Source organism: Dermacentor albipictus, chromosome 10 (assembly GCF_038994185.2).
Source record: "Dermacentor albipictus isolate Rhodes 1998 colony chromosome 10, USDA_Dalb.pri_finalv2, whole genome shotgun sequence".
NCBI lineage: Eukaryota > Metazoa > Arthropoda > Arachnida > Ixodida > Ixodidae > Dermacentor > Dermacentor albipictus.
Genome location: NC_091830.1, coordinates 42,306,437 through 42,324,536, shown reverse-complemented (window position 1 = coordinate 42,324,536; position 18,100 = coordinate 42,306,437). Strand labels below are relative to the sequence as shown.

The window sequence follows — 18,100 nt, the reverse complement described above, 5'->3', positions numbered from 1 at the left end:
CATTGTATTCATGAATGTGATTTTACACGCATAAATTTCGTGTTACAATTGAGGATCGCACTTGACTCGAAGATGCCGTCACCAATTAGGAACGCTCTAATAGCGTTCTGCGCTAAGGATATACTGAGTGTCGGATTGCAGAACTTAGAGTATCTGGTGAATCTCAACGTCCAAAGGAGCACAGTGGCTGCGAAAGAGTGCGTATGGTTTCTACCTGGCGGTGCCTCTTTACGTTCGCCGACGACTTTGCAGACATGCGATTTCGTATTCTGCAGGGGTTTCGGGAATTCAATCTGCCGACATCGTGCTCAACAGAAAAATGCCTCGCTCACGGAACCACCACAGTGGACACTGTCCAACCCGCTTATAAAAAAATACTGGTCATTAAAATGTATCAGACATAACAATTGCACGCACCAGCACCGTCTTTAGTAACTTCTATGATAAAACAACTCGCTTACTGGAATCTCTACGCGTCACTTTATCGGTTATCAAAGCGGATATTTGGCTTATGTGAGTCAGTTTCAAGAGTGAAAAGTGGCGCGATGTGCCGGCGAAAGCGAAAGCCTCAAGGAATGCCTGTTGGGGCGCGTTTCACTTTGTGTTCGGCTCCGTTCGGCGCCACGGAAACGAGTCAAATGCAAGGATTGTGCCTCAGCGAGTTTCTTGCATCCAACAAAATTGCCTCAACTTTAAGCAAGGAAAGTTACAAAATGGCGTTGTTTGTGAAACAGTGAAAGTTACTTTGGATTGGAATCTTGAAATGTTTACCTTGCTTTTATTCTTCGCGCAACTTGCCTGTAACAATTATTCGTCGTAAGAATATTGTAGCCTTTGCGGGAGAATATTCTTATATGTGGTTTGGACCGTAATATTTATTAAGTTTTATTCTTCGCTGATCTATTCAAGCGTGTCCAGTGTAATTTACATTCAGAGGCGTGCAAGAAGGGATTCGCCGTTAGAGATGTTGATGCCGGCTAGTGCGGCCTGAGTCACCATCCCGAAACGTTGGGTTAACAACGCTAATTCCCGTAATTGATGCCGTTCTTGTAACCTCCACACTAATAGATGCTTTTGCAACGAAGCATTCTGAAGCGTCATGCTTATAAGCGATCAAAAAGTAAACGAAACCAGTCAAAACACCTAAAACTTTGCTACAGAGAGTAGCCGGGACTTTCTGGAGTCGACAACTGAATATCGCCTCGTACCTACGGCATACAATGGCTGCTATCAAAAATATCACTGCCAATCAACTCCTGTGAGGGTGGTTTGTGAGCGAAGCTGTAGATATGTTCAGCCTAATGTAGGGCAAGTTGTCAAACACTGATCCGATGATGTGCTCCCATTACGCACATTGCTCTTCAAAGTAATGTACGACCCAAACGCACGTTTCAATGCAGTTTAAAAAGCCCTTTTGTTTATTACATTTATTTATTTATTTGTTTTTTATTTTATTTATTTTTATTATATTTTATTATTTTTATTATTTTTATAATTTTTTATTATTATTTTTATTTTTATTATTTTATTAAATTAATATTTTATTTTTATTACATTTATTTATTTATTATTTATTTATTTATTTGTTTATTTATTACAACTGCTTTGTGGTCGCTGTGATACACACAGATGTACTCCGTTGTATTGGGGAAATGTTTTTGGCCAAAGTTAAATCCATGCATGACCTGTATACTGTAGTTCGTTGAATCTGATTGTTGAAGTAACTGAGGACAAACTCTTCCACCGAGTGGGTGACGCACTGCTTCGCTTGCGGTTATGAGATGTCTACGTTAAAGTCTCCGACAACGATTACCGGCGAAGGATTGGCGGCAACGTACGTGATCGACGCGAAAGTGCGCGCACCTCGCCATCAATCATGTGGGTTGACGGCATTTTTTTGGAGCTGTGCTTTGGGAGCTATGCTATACGTTCTCTTGATGCCTGTGCCTTAGGGGGTACGAGCCATTGCTCTTGGCCCGGCAGTGCTGCCCGGATTCCTCCGCTGGGTTTTCTGTTGACGTGACGGACGGGAAAAAATCCCGGGATTCCTGTCGTAGACAGCATTGCCGTAAAACCTTTATTCTGTGGTAGCTTTCAGCTTTTCTAGGCGGTAAATATTTTCCCTCAACGAAACTAGCGAACTATTCGCGCCCGACGCTGCATTTTTTTCCCCACAGAAAAGCGATACGCGAAAAACAAAGTTCGTGCCCTACTTGAACCGATCGATACAATGGGGTTGAGCAGTAAAGATAAGTTCACTAAAAAACATTGCACATGTGGGTCCGCTGTACGCCGCTACTTTTTCTGTTGTCTTGATGTAGGATTTACCGTCAACGTCTAGGCTGTTTTTTAATTTTCACAATACGTTCCCTACACATTTTGAAACAGATCCATGGAAGATTATCTATTTTTTTTCGGACAGTAAAGTATTTATAGACGGTGCACGTTCTTGTCATCTCCCAGCGGATTACGCGAAAAACACAAGCAAAAAAAATTCAACATTTCAACCCAAATGAAATTATGTTGTTTCATTGTTTTAAACACAAGATAATGCGCTGTTATCTCCCTTGCCCGCCTTGCGAAAGTCGTGTTGTAACTAAGGCTATCATTTATACAAATTACAACACATATGTGTGCTTCGTCATTTACGGCTGTATCCGGGGAAGCTTTAGCAGAGGATTTAGCATTGCTAGCACAAATGCGCGGCCTAGTGCGGCTCGGTGGTTCGTCGCCTCGTCGCTAATCATGAGTCCAAAATGCCACATTCACCTTCATCATCCAGCGATTCAAGAAGGCTAAATTCCATGCTTCCCCACGAATCAGCAAAACCGCACCCGTTAGTTTGTACACCGTTACACATTGTTCCAGAACGGCATTCTCAGTCGGCGTACTACTTTGAAACTGAAACCTTCGCCGAGCGCATCGCCTCTTTCCGCGGAGATGTGCGCTTCAAATACGAGCCAAGTGTCCTAATTAATTGCTCATGCGTTCTTAGTATTCGACTGAAGCATCTAGAACAATCTTGCATTGAATTGCTATACACCGGATTCGTAGCGTCCACCAGAAAACGGGTCTCATGCGAGAAATTTAAGCACAGTTGCTAGTGTTGTTCGCCAAAGCTGATAAGCGTCCACGCACGCAACTAATCAGCGCGGTGGTTGCTCCGTTCGCAGTGCCTTCTTGCTTCGAGCGTGCGCACTCAAACTGTGCGAGTCAGGTTGCACATGCGTGTCCCTTGAAAAGGGAAAACAAACGTGATCGGCAACTAGGTCGAGGGTCAGGAATTATGCATTCCGGGAGAGCTGTTTTGTGCAGCTAGCAGCGGCAAGTATAAAATTTTCGTAAGATATCCGCGGGCGTGGTGGTCAGCCATGTTCCCCAGGTCAGAACTCCAACACCAACTTTGGGCCGTTGAGTTTTAGCCATGGAGGCCGTACGGGACTGACAGCTCCCAGTGGCCATCTACGTGGCCCCAGGCCCGGGCTTACCAATCGCCCGGTGCCAAATGAAGTTATCTCATTCATTCATATATAGCATGTGGAGCGTGTTCTCTCTGACTCACTCTCCCAGCGCTGCTTAATACATCTCAAACAGAAAATGGAAATAAATGTCCCGATGCTTTCCATAAATTCATTATCTTATGGATTCACGTCGCTGTGGTGAACAAGAACCGGGTCCTCCGGTTTCCCCTCTTCTCGTCCATCGCAACTTTGAACTTTGAACTTAATAGAAGCACTAGTTACTTACTGCTCGAGCGTCTACGGGGCTGAATTGGCGTCAGTGTGTGAGACGTCCTCAGTAAAGCTTGCTTGCTGGATACGGTGTGCAGGTTCAATCATGGCACTGCTTTTCAAGCTTTGCAAGTCTTGATAACTTCTGACCTGTCTAGCTTGGAGCTGCTTTTGACAATTTTTGATAATTTCCCGGAAAAAAAATATCGGTCCTTGGACGAGTGCTTCTGGTGTGTTTGCTAGACACTATTTTATTTCTTATCAGCCGCTACTTACGTGCCACCAATCCAAGCGATAACGCAGCTGGAGCGTCTCTGTGACGTTGAGGATGGGGGAAGAGAAAACAATTCGAACATAAACGGTGTTTTCTCGGTGCATTGAACAGGGAGAAGAGAATAGACACAGACAGCGTGGAACAACTTTATTTTTCCGAGTGCAGGTATAAATGCGCTTTGGACCAAGAAAACAGGAAAACACAACAAAAGCAAGACAGAAGAAGTGCAACCCGCAAAAAGCATCCCGCCACACGTGTCACTTAATTTGCGATGGCAAATCCCGCTTTTTTGGCTAAAAGAAAGCGAAGAAAACTGGCACACTCGCTACCCCGTTTCGCACTTTCTCGCGCTTGTATGATTTCTCCTTCAATTTTCAAGCAGAATTGAAAGAAGCGCAAAAAATTTTGGCAGTGGCGGAACCGGGGATGACGAGCTGGTCTGACGGCGACAAAAATAGTCGCTGTGTGTCGCCGATTACGAGGATGGTTGTCGTCAGCGTAACGAAACGTACGGACGGAAGGACAAGGCAAACCCTGTATCGAACACTTAGCCGTGGTCACAGCCGAACTGCAAGCAACAGAAGAATATTCAACATTCTGTTTCTCAAAGGTTTGTGCGACTTTCTTTTTTCTCGTTCAGTAGCTAAGGGTAGCCTACAACGATACTCTTTAACACTATATCGTAAACCTATAACACTATATTTGAACGTAAAGCTGCAATATCATATGTAATTTATAAGGACACAGCTAGAAGGAATATCGGCACCAACCAAGCCTAGCAGAAAACTAAAGAAAACCTCGTAGGAGATACTTTGAGTGGAACTTTTGAAAAACCGCCTACAGGTTTCTTTATTGGGCCCATACTTATAGCTAATTAGCATGCCAACTACACTGCGCAAAGCTACACGCCGATGCCGCGCGACACCACTGTTAAGAGTTTACACAAAATACACTGCATGCATCGGCCACTTTAACCTTTTTACCTGCGACTGAAGTAGCAAAGGCATCCCATTGCTAGCGTAAGTACGGAATGCATGGTTTGATAATTTGCTGTTCTTTAGGCTGTGAAGAAATCTCATGCGTTTCCATAAGGAACACTATGTCAGTTTAATTTCGGTAAGGAAAATTTGTAAGAATATTATTTCTCAACCTATTTTATGCCGACTACAGCCGCAAGCTTGCTCCCAGATGTGTCTAATTACCGTATTTTCAGCTGACCCTACTCTACATCTGCAAATTTTGAAACGAAGTTGTTAGTCTCTCGGCGGTCGCCATTTTTCGCGTCCGTTCAAGAGCCAAAATTATCATCATCAGCAATGGCTGATATCCCCCCAAGCAAGCCAAAATGCAGTGGCTCATCTCCCTCGTAAGGTAGAGGCAACAAGCCCTCTGTAATGTGAAGCGAAGAGTGCATACATTCATTGAACACATTTATACAACACAAAGAACAGCACACATATCAATAAAGATCAAGCTCAAAACAAGCATCCGAACCATCAATGAAGCATTGCATGCACCCTTCAGCAGTGGTAGAGGTGGTTTTGCAACAGCTTCGCTGAGCATTCACTTACGCAGGGCCAGGATCGCGAGTAAGCTTTCCTATTGACGCCATCGAGTTTTGTGCAGCATTATACTTTGTCTAGCAATCTTTGTCACTGATCGCGCATCCCTGGTTGACAATGGGTTATCTTCACTGACGTGAGTTTCCCCAATTCCGCTTCTTCATATCATTCAGCGTTTGCTGTATTGCATACAGCCGCCTCAGTGTAACGCGTCCTACTAAAGAAATCACTGCAATTTTTCAAAGCCGATTCTTTCCCAAAAGGAAATAGCACGCAAGAGAAGTTGTTACCTATGAGGAAAAAAAAGAGACAAACTTGTGCGAGTTCAAATATGCACACATGTTCTACCAGGCACTGGGGAAATGTGTTAGCAGAGCGGAAAGACAAAAGTGTGAGAAAGAGATTTCAGGACAGGCACAAGCGAGAACACCACATTTTTAAACTTCTATACAAACCAGTGAATCTCATGAACTTCAGCAGTGAACATGCGTTGCCTCCAATAGTGAACTAAGAGTGCGACTACGATTGTGTTGTGTTCTTTATCCAAGTCGCACACCAGTTCATAAAAAAAACAATTTATTTAAAATGTGTAATATCATCTCACGGCTATCAGATATTTTCAATAGAAGGAAGACAAAAAGCTTGTTAGAACCAGAATCTATATGTTATAAAACTACGCAGCATAATCAATTATCAATGAAAGCGGCAGCATTATCAACGCAATACGTGTTCCACAATCTTGCGCAGTCAACTTTGCACAACAGAGACAAGGTTCCTCATGATCTTCATGGCGATGTCTTTGTACACGCCCTTGTGATATAGAACGATTTGGCCACCGGTGTTATGGGAATCAGGCTCGGGGAAGTAGCCGGATTCAGTGTGTACTTCCGGCTCCGAAATTGAAGGAAAGTCATGTTGAAGGCTTCCGCTCGGAGCGCTTGTGAGACCATTACTGGCGTGAAAAGCTGATACATATGGCATCCGTGTAGGGAAGTCTTGAGACAATAAACCATTGTCAGGTCTTCGTGTCGCTGAATCGCTGTCGAGACCGTGGCGATGACGAACTGAAATGCATAGCAAAACACGACGATTTCAAATGCGTTTCAGTGGTCCCCACGTTACACTTAATTTTATGCCAGCCTTTAGTTTTCAGGAAAATATTTGACGATGACATGTTCAGGCGAGACAAGTGTGATAGTGTTGACGTGAATAGACCATAGAATGTGTATTAGGGCAATTGTTCCAGAAATTTAAAAAAAATGTAATGCACAAAATAGAGTGCGCTGACAAAAGTATTGCATTGTTTTTCTTACCACTGCGATTGATAGTTCGAGGAACAGCTGCTAGTGATAATGAGGAAGGTCAAGAAACAGGATCCCACATTCAGTACATGTCCGAAAGGAGATGAAAAAATGTATGCGAATCTCTTACCGCTGGTCATGAGGGAATGAGTTCATTGCTCGAAGTTATTTAGTACCCGTCTATCCCGCAGAGAAACTGCCTTTTATATTTGACAGATGCCTTCAAGCGCCCACCTCCCTTTCCCATAGGTATTGTGTAAGGTGCACCGTTTTCCTGCGACACCTTGTTCTGATGCCATTTTGAGTTTTCATGGGCTATGTTATTGTGCTTGTAGCAAGCATGGAACACTTTCTTTAGTGTAAAAACAATTTTTTCTTTCTCCACTTTCACTTTACCGATGTTTGTGTAACTCATGATCCATAATTTTGAATGTTTGCTCCGTTAAAGGAAAGTCTTATCTTATTCCGTCATTTTTTTTCGTGAAATTGTTTATAACCTCTGAAGGGTTGTCATTCTGAACCAAAAAAATTTGATATACTTTCTTGTAACTCTCAAGAGTATTCGAGATGTACTGGATTTTTAGAGCACAGCTCTGAGGTGCCTGTTGCAGCGTTGGCGTCAGCGTCGGCATAACCAAGCGAACGAGCACTGCGAAGGATGAAAGATCAAACACAGAGCGCAGCGGGGGATGAAAAATGGCGACAGCCACGATAGCGCCAGGAGAAAAGCGGAGGAGGGTATGGCGGAGCGAGAGAAGACAAGCGTAGTGCCGCGCAAGACGGGCGCTGCGGCGACGAACGCTACGAGATGGAGCCAGAGTAGCGCGCCGTCATCTGTTCGCCGATGGCATGCGGCGATACCATATGTGCAAACAAAGCATTGCATGAGCGGATATCTGTTTGCGGCGGCTGCTGTGAATCGCGCATGCGTGTCACCCACGCGCTGCCTCTCGCGATCTCCTGGTCAAGGAGCCAGTCGCGCCACCTTTCGATCCGTTTGCAACGTACCACAAGAGATAGATTATCCACGTCAGCCAATATATTGCGAACTGAAAACACATATAGAGCTGCGCTCATTTTCGCATTAAGGAGTATTGTAATGCTAGCGAAATTTTTATACTTTCATGCAGTTTTACTGTTTTTCTCTGCAATATGTGTAGGCACATTATTTTGCACCATTCTTGCGGACAAAAAAAGTATTCGGATATTGCATATTACACTATTATACGTATTATGTGATATTCGCAAAGGGCTTGTAGGGCGATTCTCAGTACGTGTAAGCAAAGTTGGCGCAAAAACGAGATAGAATGATGAGGTTATCAGATTATTGAAGATTATTTCATTTGAATTGCGGGAATAGTGAACTTTATGCTCGCTTAGCAGCTACTCATTTCATAAAATTGTGCAAGCCCAGCAGACGTACTTAGCATACAACAACGCCTGCTTCCCAAATTACTTCCTATGCTCATATATACATTGAGTTCTTTTTATCTGGAATATTATTGGCAAGAAATTTGTAACTCAAGACTCTCCGCCATTGTTCGTAATGCAAATACCTTGATGTTTTTATTTGCTTCTGCAGTTACGCTGGACATTGTCCTTACATATTTTAAATGAAAATTAAGTTTGTACTGAGCCTGCCTGAAAGATATGAACAAATTACACGCTAACGAATCTTACCGCATGGCACCATCTGGTAGCGAAGTCTGAAGCCAGCGTACTCCGGGCGATGTGTTCCGTTGCTAACAAAAGTGATGATCATGGCCCCGCTGTCCACTGTGAAAAAAAGAAAAAAGACAGCAAGCTTCTTGACTAAGCTGCTTGTTGAGAAGGTAGTACACGATTGCATATTCTGAATTGAGGGGTCTTTGTCTTTTGCAGAATGTCAATATATTATACCGCGTACATTATTTTGCCTTCTGACGGTGAATGTTTTTTTTTTTTGCCAACTGTCACTGTTATCCACTTTTCACTAGGGGCAAGACGCGTTTAGTACATCTGAAAAATCTCCGGTGCCATCGCAGATTCTGTAGCCAAAAATAGCCTTATCTAATCACACTGCACGTGCGATGTGATGACTGTGGTACATTCTAGAATGTATGTGAACTCGAGCGATTATTCTGGAATGTAGGGTGACTCAGGCGTAAATAGCGGATTCAATGGAGGCGTTGATTGGATTTCGAAAAATGAGCGCTGTGCTTCACGCTATCATACCCTTTGACTGTTGCTTCTTTTTGTGTGCCTAAGTTCGCCCGGTAAAAAGTAAAATTGTTAACACGGGCTTTAGGCAGCGCGACTATTCAGCATCACTACAAGTAGTAAAAATAAAACGCGGAAAAAGTAACTCTTTCCTCTTAAGTATACTGTTCGTGCTTGAGACACTGTGGTTACTTTCATGAATCTTTTCAACGCGTATTTCATTGAGCTCGCTGCGGCCAATATCTGTAAACAATGCACCGATTGCGTAAACACAGCGTTCTCCAGAAAGCTGTAATCGAGTAATTCCTAGCGCCTGCACTTCAAAAATATTTGTTTCATTTGAACGAGAACGTATGCTTCATAGGTTTGCAAATAATGCTATTTTTTCTCTGTACCTTCACGAACACAAAATGCATAAAAGAAGCACATCATAGCAGCTCATGAGCATAATTAATTTTTGCATTCTGGTTGTAGAAAGCATAACCAGGATAAGAATAGTGATGCCCCACCAAACAATTGATGAACATGAATTGGTCGCTAGTCCCCTAATATCTGCCTAGTGATCGTAAAAGGAATTTTGCCGAGAATTTGCCCCAAGCCTCGCTTATTTCGTGAAAGAGTTCATGCTCTTTAGTTTCTCATCATTTCGGCCACTTCCGATCTAGTAAACCAATTTCATGACACGGGACGAAAAGGAAAGACATAATCTATGCCATTTTTTGAGATGAGGCTCTGGGTCTGAAGTGGTTCTCAGGAATTCATATTGGTTAGTGGATCTCATTTACGCTTCCCAGCTTCTCTCATACACTGAATTTTATGTATGTATTGATAACAATAAAAGGCTTGAAAGAAAAGCTTGTGTTAGGTTTCCAGGAACATGGACAATGTCACAGGGCCACTGGATTGACTTACGCTCACGTAAACTGCAATGAAGAGATTAGACCTGCTAGATCACATGTGTCAGATGACGCAACTCATTTTTCACTACCGCAGATAACCGCTGGTTTTGGCAATACATATATTACCTGTTTCTAAGGAGTCTGGGAAGTCGTCACCGCAGAAGGGCTGCACGCCAAGCATCAGAAAGTCTGCCTGAAGCGGTGACCGGAAGGTGAATTCTTCACAGCGGTTAACCACCGACCGCCCTCTTCCCCTGTCCGGGATGTTCCCTTGCGCCGGTTCGGCGTAGACCCCAAACGGACCGTCTTTGGCAAGGCGGAGAGAACACGTTCCAGCAGCCAACCGGAAGCAAATAGAGTAGCGGTTAAAGCTGGGGTAGCCCCTCTCGAGGCGCCCGCTTCCGCTACCAGCGGAAGTGCTGTCACTGCCGTAGTTGAAGCTCGATATGATACCCGTGGGGTCTTCGTGGTATTGCAGACAGCCGGAAGGGGCTACGCCAAAAAAAGAAAACAGAAAAGATTCATTCTCATTAGATATCCTATTTATTGGTGCCTTTTACCTTCACTGTATGTGCATTACCATTTATAGAATACTGGAAATACAGATGCGAGCAGAAGTGTTTGTGGTTCCCTCTTCTGAGATTGAGGTAAACCAGAGTGCGTAATACTATTTCTTCGACTAGGTTAAGTCTAACATGGCTGCATGATGTATAGGCGTCAGCAGCAATATACTAATACTAATGACTGCAGTCGTAATTTTTTTCTTTCAATAACACCTCGAAACAGACATTTCTGAAGCTTAATGGCTGAAGAAATCACCGCAACATTTATTTATTTATTTATTTACAATACTTCCAGTCTCATATCGAGACCATAGCAGGTGGGCATATGATTATACATACAGTGCATGTTTTATATACCGAATGGTAAGGGAATCAAAACATCTATATGGAAATACATCAAACAGGTTCAACGTACAACTTTACAACACTACTAATATGAATAACAAGAGCAACTCACATAAATAATACACTTCAAGTTACATGTACGTAAAGATTGTTACAATGTTCTAAGAACAAAAAAGAAACAAAGGAGGCAAATGTTCAGCTATAGTTCAGAAAATTGGAGTTCTGACGATAATATGCGCATAAGAACTATTTTTTCCTAACTACTTATTTCCTCTTCTAATAACCTAACAAAATCAGAATCGATACTATGTTAGTTATAGGTGCATCTAGGGTATACCACTCGCGAGCCACACGGGGGGAAAAGGAAGGCTGAGAAGTATCGTTATTACAAAGGAACTAGTTTAGTGTATAGGGATGACTATGAAGAAGCACGCGGTATTTGGAAAGGTAACGTATGCAGAGGCATTTATTTTTAGTCTGCTGTGTAGTATTTGATGCAGAAATTTTAGACGCGCTCGTTTTGCTCGTACAGCCAAAGTTGCAAGCCCTGACTGTGTTAGAAGAAGAGTAGCGGAATCGATGTTCCGGTATTTTCGGTGGATAAACCTAATTGACTTTCTCTGGATGCTTTCCAGTTTAGATATTGTAACCTAGATTGGAGACGGAGTGTTACAAAATAGACGTATCTCTTTAATGACGAGACAGAAGAAGAGCGTGCAGCTTACGCACTTCACCGTCTTTCATGGCACCGACCATTGCGCGCGCTGTCGTGCGGTGCGGGAGCCCCACATCTTTGTGTCAATTGCCCCGTCCATGCGAAAAGCGGCCGTCTCGGTCGCGTCAAAAAGTTCTTTCAGCGGTATAGGAAATGGAGCTCCTCAGGTGCATCTCGGGGTTCACGTACGCGCATAGTATGGTTTCATGCGCACTGCATGAACGACTTCAGTGCGAGGAGGACGACGGAGCGAACCACGGTCAGAACTGCAGGGCACGACTTCGTAGGTCCCGTCACTGAGGCGGCGCGTAACCTTGTAGGGACCGAAATACCGGCGGATCAACTTTTCCGAGAGTCCACGGCGACGGACGGGCGTCCAGACCCACACTAAGGAATTCCTCTAAGGAAGGAAACCGCGTTAGATGTGCCAAACCTTGCAATGACCAAACAAGACGTGAAGTCAAGCATTGTGGCGGTTGCCATCTACAAAGGTTATTGGCAAGTTCTTAAGAGTCTCAAAGATTGTGGGTTGCAAGGCCATGAAAGTAGGGGAACCAAGTTACAATGACAACGAGGGATAGATGAAGTAGGAATCGGGACAACGGTACGTAAACTAATACATGGTAACCGCGATATGAAGACGAAAGCATGACGACAATGCAATGACAAGAATGTCATGCTAACGGTATAAGAAGATTCAGATGACAACGAGTGTATGATGACGATGGCATAAAGACTACTGTATGACGAATACGAATATTGGATAACGATGATTAGGTGACGACGACGGCGGCGTGAAAAGGGTGACACATTCACGACTGAATGGCGACAGCTGGAATGACGTAGATGGAACGATGGAGGCAGTATAACTATGACAACATGACGACAATGATATGTCGTCTCTAAAGTGATGATGATGGGACACCTTGGCGACGATGCAATGACGATGATGTCACGGAAGTGGAATGAAGACAATGACATGACGTTGAGCGTATGCGACGACAGTGGGACCACTGCATCTCGAACACCATATGAGAGTGATGACGTGACGGCGACAGCATGGCGAGAGTCGAATGACGAAGTGGGAATGAAGGCAATAGAATGACCATGACAACATCATGGATTAGGTATGACTAAGAAGGCCTGACAATTGTATGATCACAACGGTGCATTTGATAACGATGGCTTGAAGACAGTCGGATGAAACAACCACAACAGCATCGCGTCAACGACCACATACCTAGTGGAACAAGCTGGTAGACTACTTGGGCAATGGGATCGGCGTGAGAGGATAGATAGAGAGGCCAACAAATAGCTCAATCGGCTGATTTATTGACAGATGGGCTGTCAGTGCTTGAACCATTCAAATAATGCTAATCGTATTCAATGTATTAGTTAAGAAGCAGGAAGTGGCAGTAGGAATGAGAGAGAAAGCGTATACAGCTAAGATTTCATGGTGGTCATGATCTTGTAACAATTACAATAACTATGGAACCCATAATCTGTAGCCTGATGGAGCAACCGAATGAGTGCTAAAGGAATGTATAACAGTCGTTGACGGCGTCGAAATATTCGTCGTGAATGAGGTTCACAGAACTCACTGGAAATCTCTGGGAAAGGACTACGTCCAGCTGCAGACATATAATGGGCTCATGATCGTGATGATGCTGGTGCTAGAGTTCAACATGCATCAAGAGCTTTCTGAAAATCAAGTAGAGAGACAATATGAAAACAAACACATTGCGAATAAAACTGCTTACCTAATCTCCTGCTGCTGCACGGCAGCTGGATGACCCTAACCTTCCAGTTTCGCTGGGTAGCGTTGGGAGCCAGGAACATGGACAATCTCACGGGGCCACTTGATTGACTTACGCTCACGTAGACTGTAAAGAATATATTAAATCCACAAGATCATATGCGTCAGATGGCGCACCTTTTTAGTGGGCATAGCTATTGCACAGAGGTTAGTCGATCTCATTTACGCTTCCCAACTTCTCTCATCCACTGCATGCTATGTATGTCGCGATAACAATAAGACGCTTGAAAAAAGCTTGTTTTGGCTTTATTGTATGGCAGAATGCTTTAATAATATCAGTGAATCAAGCGCTGCACGGCAGCTGGATGACCCTAACCTTCCAGTTTCGCTGGGTAGCGTTGGGAGCCAGGAACATGGACAATCTCACGGGGCCACTTGATTGACTTACGCTCACGTAGACTGTAATGAATATATTAAATCCACAAGATCATATGCGTCAGATGGCGCACCTTTTTAGTGGGCATAGCTATTGCACTGAGGTTAGTCGATCTCATTTACGCTTCCCAACTTCTCTCATCCACTGCATGCTATGTATGTCGCGATAACAATAAGACGCTTGAAAAAAGCTTGTTTTGGCTTTCTTGTATGGCAGAATGCTTTAATAATATCAGTGAATCAAGCGCTACAAGTGGGGTAACGGGCGCTTCAAGAACTAGCGCTTAAATTTTGTAACATGCTTTCTGTCGGGAGCTTCGCCAGCCTGCTATCTAACTTGGCTGTAGCAACCGAAAGCACACTTTGATTACGCATCTCGTTTTTTGATAGTATTAGACATCGGGTAGTCACTTTCCCTTTTACGATTGGTTGAATTCTGTCATTACAAAGAACAGTATACAATTCAGATACTGTTTAGGAAGACGAACGTTTTTAATACAATGCATGGAAGCTCGAAGTTTGTTAAAGCACTTCGCACGAGTGTGAATGAGATATTTATGGCATACCATTTTCTCACAGAAAACCACACGCCACTAGCACCCACTTATTGGAGGCACATGGACCAACGGAGACCCAAGCAGTTTTTTGCTTTCGCAAAACAAATCAAAACAAACAAATATTTACGCAAAAAAACTCATCTGGGAGTTGTCTAATTATGCGTAAGCATTGTGCCAGTTGCTGATCTCCACACAGCCCAGTGTCATTATCAATGTTACGAAACCTTATCCGACCCATATAATCGACAACCCTGGGGCGACACAAACTGTTGCGGATGGTGGCACAAGGTCAATTGATGGCGCCAGGAAACTACTGCAGGTGGCGGTACCAGGTGGACTGATGACGTTCCAATCATTATGATCTGTTATCGCTCTTGAGCACATTACCCATCCTCGTCGAATTATTGTCAACCGTCAGGAACCGTACTCTGCCAGTGGTTGCGTAGGGCGCGGGCACGCAAGGGACGAAAGCGAGGATGTAGTGCACCGTTGGGGGGAGGGAGGGGAGGGGGGGGGGACAGGCGTTGTACTCTGGCAGCGGCTGCATATGGCGCGGCCGCGCAGCTCCTATTTTAGAGCGCAGCTCTTTGGCGTCCGTTCCTGGGTTTCGCGTCGTCGTCGTCGTCGGCGTTGTCGGCGTCGGCCTCGTAACCAGCTCGCCGACGAATCTGCTGCTCCGCCGCCGCGCATGCGCGCTGTCGGCTCTCCGGGCGAGGGAGGATGATGGAAGGGAGGAGGTGTGGAGGAGGGCTGGCTACACAAATGGTTCTTTGGCGTCCGTTCCTGGGTTTCGCGTCGTCGTCGGCGTTGTCGTCGGCCTCGTAACCACCTCGCCGACGAATCTGCTCTGCCGCCGCGCATGCGCGCTGTCGGCTCTCCGGGCGAGGGAGGATGATGGAAGGGAGGAGGAGAGACTGTGGAGGAGGGCTGGCTACACAAATGGCTCTTTGGCGTCCGTTCCTGGGTTTCGCGTCGTCGTCGGCGTTATCGTCGGCCTCGTAACCAGCTCCGCCCCCCTTTCATCCCCCCAGCGCTAGCAGCGACCGACTGATACCGCTTTCGTGAGTCCGCTACCGCACTCACGAAAGACGTCGTGCACTTCCTGCAACTCGCATTAACCGTCCATCGATCCACACCGATGTTAGTAGTGGGGGACTTTAATGTTGACATAAAGACAAACAGCAATTTCCTAACACTTATGTGGGAGAACATCCCGTTCCTCTCGCTCGTAACGCGTCCCACGGCTGTGACAACCTCGCGAGGCACTTGTATAGATCTCGTCTTTGAGAATCAAGCATTGGTGTACCAAGTCGAACATATATCAGTCTATTTCTCCGACCACAAAGCTTCCTTCATGACTGTCAAGAACTGTTAGTGGAGTCTTTGTTAAAGGAATACGTGTGAAAAAAAAAATTCTGTGATAGCGCATACATGTGTTGCTCGATTTCTTTGCCTCAATCTATCGAAAAGGTGAAACAGCTTATTTGCTGCGCTCAAATTTCGCATTAGGAAGTAACGTAATCGTCGGTAATTTTTTAAAGTTATCTACGATTGGAGCAAAGTGTGGCGAATGCTGATAGCTTTGTGAGCACTGTGTCATCGCAGTTTAGTTTGCGTTGAAACGAGAGGTGACACGAAGGCGAAGTTGTTCTCGACTCCGGACCCTATCTTGAAAGCGATCGTCAGGCATTACGTAACGGATGGAAGGATGGAGGAAGCGACGGATGGATGGATGGCTTTCCTCGTTGGATAAACGTAGAAATGCTTAAGCATTTAAAATATGCTCGCTCACGTAGAAAATTTGTCCGCAGAACGGCACTTTCGAAGCATCAGCAGTGAACGGATTTTGCTGCTTATGCACTTGATGCACTCTTAATATTTGGAGTTACTATCAAAATAAGTGTCAGGAATGCCCCTTACGCCACTTGATTTCAGCGTGTTGCGTTGCTTCATTCATTGTTCAGCTGGCAGTCACAACTGCATTGGTCCAATGATTGGGCGAACGTTTTGTAGTGAAACCGATGCCAAAAAACGCTTCTCAAGCACTTATCAAGTAGAGAAATTTTTATTTTGCAATTTTGCTATGCAACTATGAGCTTCAATTACATGCTGCAGTTACGGCTACGTGTCAAGTGGCAAATACCCGGTCGCGGATGCGCAGTGGCACATCACGCTTTTCGGATACGTACTGAGCGATGCGTGTAAACCTGTGGCCCGAGTTGTTTATTCAGCCCCATACGCAGTCGCACATAGTCAAATGCCCTAGCATGCTAGAAGACAGCAGCAAGTGTTCTATTCGGGCAAAAACTCATTGGCGAAAGTTGTTTACTCAGCAAGACCGCAGCCGCTAACTCCCGCAGAGGAGGAGGGGAGTCGAGGGAGGCAAAAGGCAAACGAGGCTAGCCTTTGAAAGAAACGCGGTTAGTTTCCTGGCACAACGTACTGAAAATGAATTACCATGTTGTCCATGGTTTACTCCGCATATTAAGGGTACCACGCTGTTTTCATCTTGGCCGCTGATGTGGAAGGCATCATGGCTGCATGTCCCAGACAAGTGGGACACGTCGGGGCCAATCACATCGAAGCGCTCCAGGTTCAGCCTCAGCTGGCATACTGACGGGTCTGCCTGGTGAGAGTGGATGGCCAAGGGTCACAGTGGAAGGTATATCAATAATTTACCACTTTCGTTAAATTTGGAGAATTGTACTTGAGATGCCTTAGAATTTATGCAGAAGGTTGCTAGAAACGGAACAAAGCGAGCAAGCTGATGCATAATTATGCTAACAGACTTACATTTGGCGAAACATGATGTGTATATTTATCATGACGATGGGAATGCCTAGTGTTGATGATAAAGGAGATATTAGCTGTATGGTGGTTCAGGAAGCAGCAGATCTTGTAATTTGTTCTGACCGTGTGCTCGTGTGTAACATAGTTCTGGGTTCATGCTTGAGCTTAAACAGCAAGGCGCGAACAGTAGATCACACTGGATAGGCTGGATGCCTGATTGAAAAAATCTTGTTCCCTTTGTTATATATATATATATATATATTTCAAATTCTCATGTGTATAGAGCATGAAAAGGCAAGTTTGCTATCCATCTGTTAACCACTACACCCCTTAGTAAGTCATATTACCTTTTCAATAACCTGATGTTTTTAATCATGAATTATGAGCACTCCGTTCCTTCCTGGCGGAGCCGTCAGTGCAAAAGTTGCAAAAAGTTTCAATTTAATTAGGATATGCCTATAAATTAAAACAGGGGAACAGCAATATAGGTTATGTTTGTTTGACTTGATGAAAATTACCCTCTTCATCATTTTTAACCACAGACGTGTGAAGCATTGCGAAAGCAAAACATACACAAGAGTGTGTGGGTCGTCACTTAATTCGAAATTGCGCAATGACAGGCCAAGGATACTTTTATCGGAAATATTTTATTACAAAGAGAGAGAGAGAAAGTAGAAAGGAAGGAAAGTAGGTTAACTGCTTTCGTGAACAACTTACCAATAAACATCAGATGCGAGTGAGCATCTGTCCTGTCAAGTCTTTCTTCACCCCAGCCATTCACTGCACGCCATACTGTGTGATCGTTAGTGTCGTGTTTTGTGAGTATAAACGTTTTTTTAACAAGGAGGTGTTCATGAAAGCACGCAGAGGTTGGTGATGAATCATCAGTGGGCCTGCTCGATTATCCGTCCATGACCTTCCCGGACTGCCAGAGGCTGTGTTTTGAGCCAATGAACGTTGCGTATACGGCGTG

At 44.4% G+C, this 18,100-nt stretch overlaps 1 protein-coding gene across 1 annotated transcript; it reads right to left on the bottom strand.

Annotated features, from left to right (window-relative positions):
• Positions 1-6,205: 6,205 nt before the first annotated feature.
• Positions 6,206-13,467, bottom strand: LOC135907369 (uncharacterized). Its single transcript, XM_065439056.2, has 4 exons — positions 13,350-13,467; positions 10,093-10,458; positions 8,549-8,644; positions 6,206-6,631 (listed from the first exon to the last, which is right to left on the bottom strand). The coding sequence occupies exons 1-4, from the start codon at positions 13,426-13,428 to the stop codon at positions 6,315-6,317; spliced, it is 858 nt and encodes a 285-aa protein (XP_065295128.2). The 5' UTR covers positions 13,429-13,467; the 3' UTR covers positions 6,206-6,314.
• Positions 13,468-18,100: the final 4,633 nt, after the last annotated feature.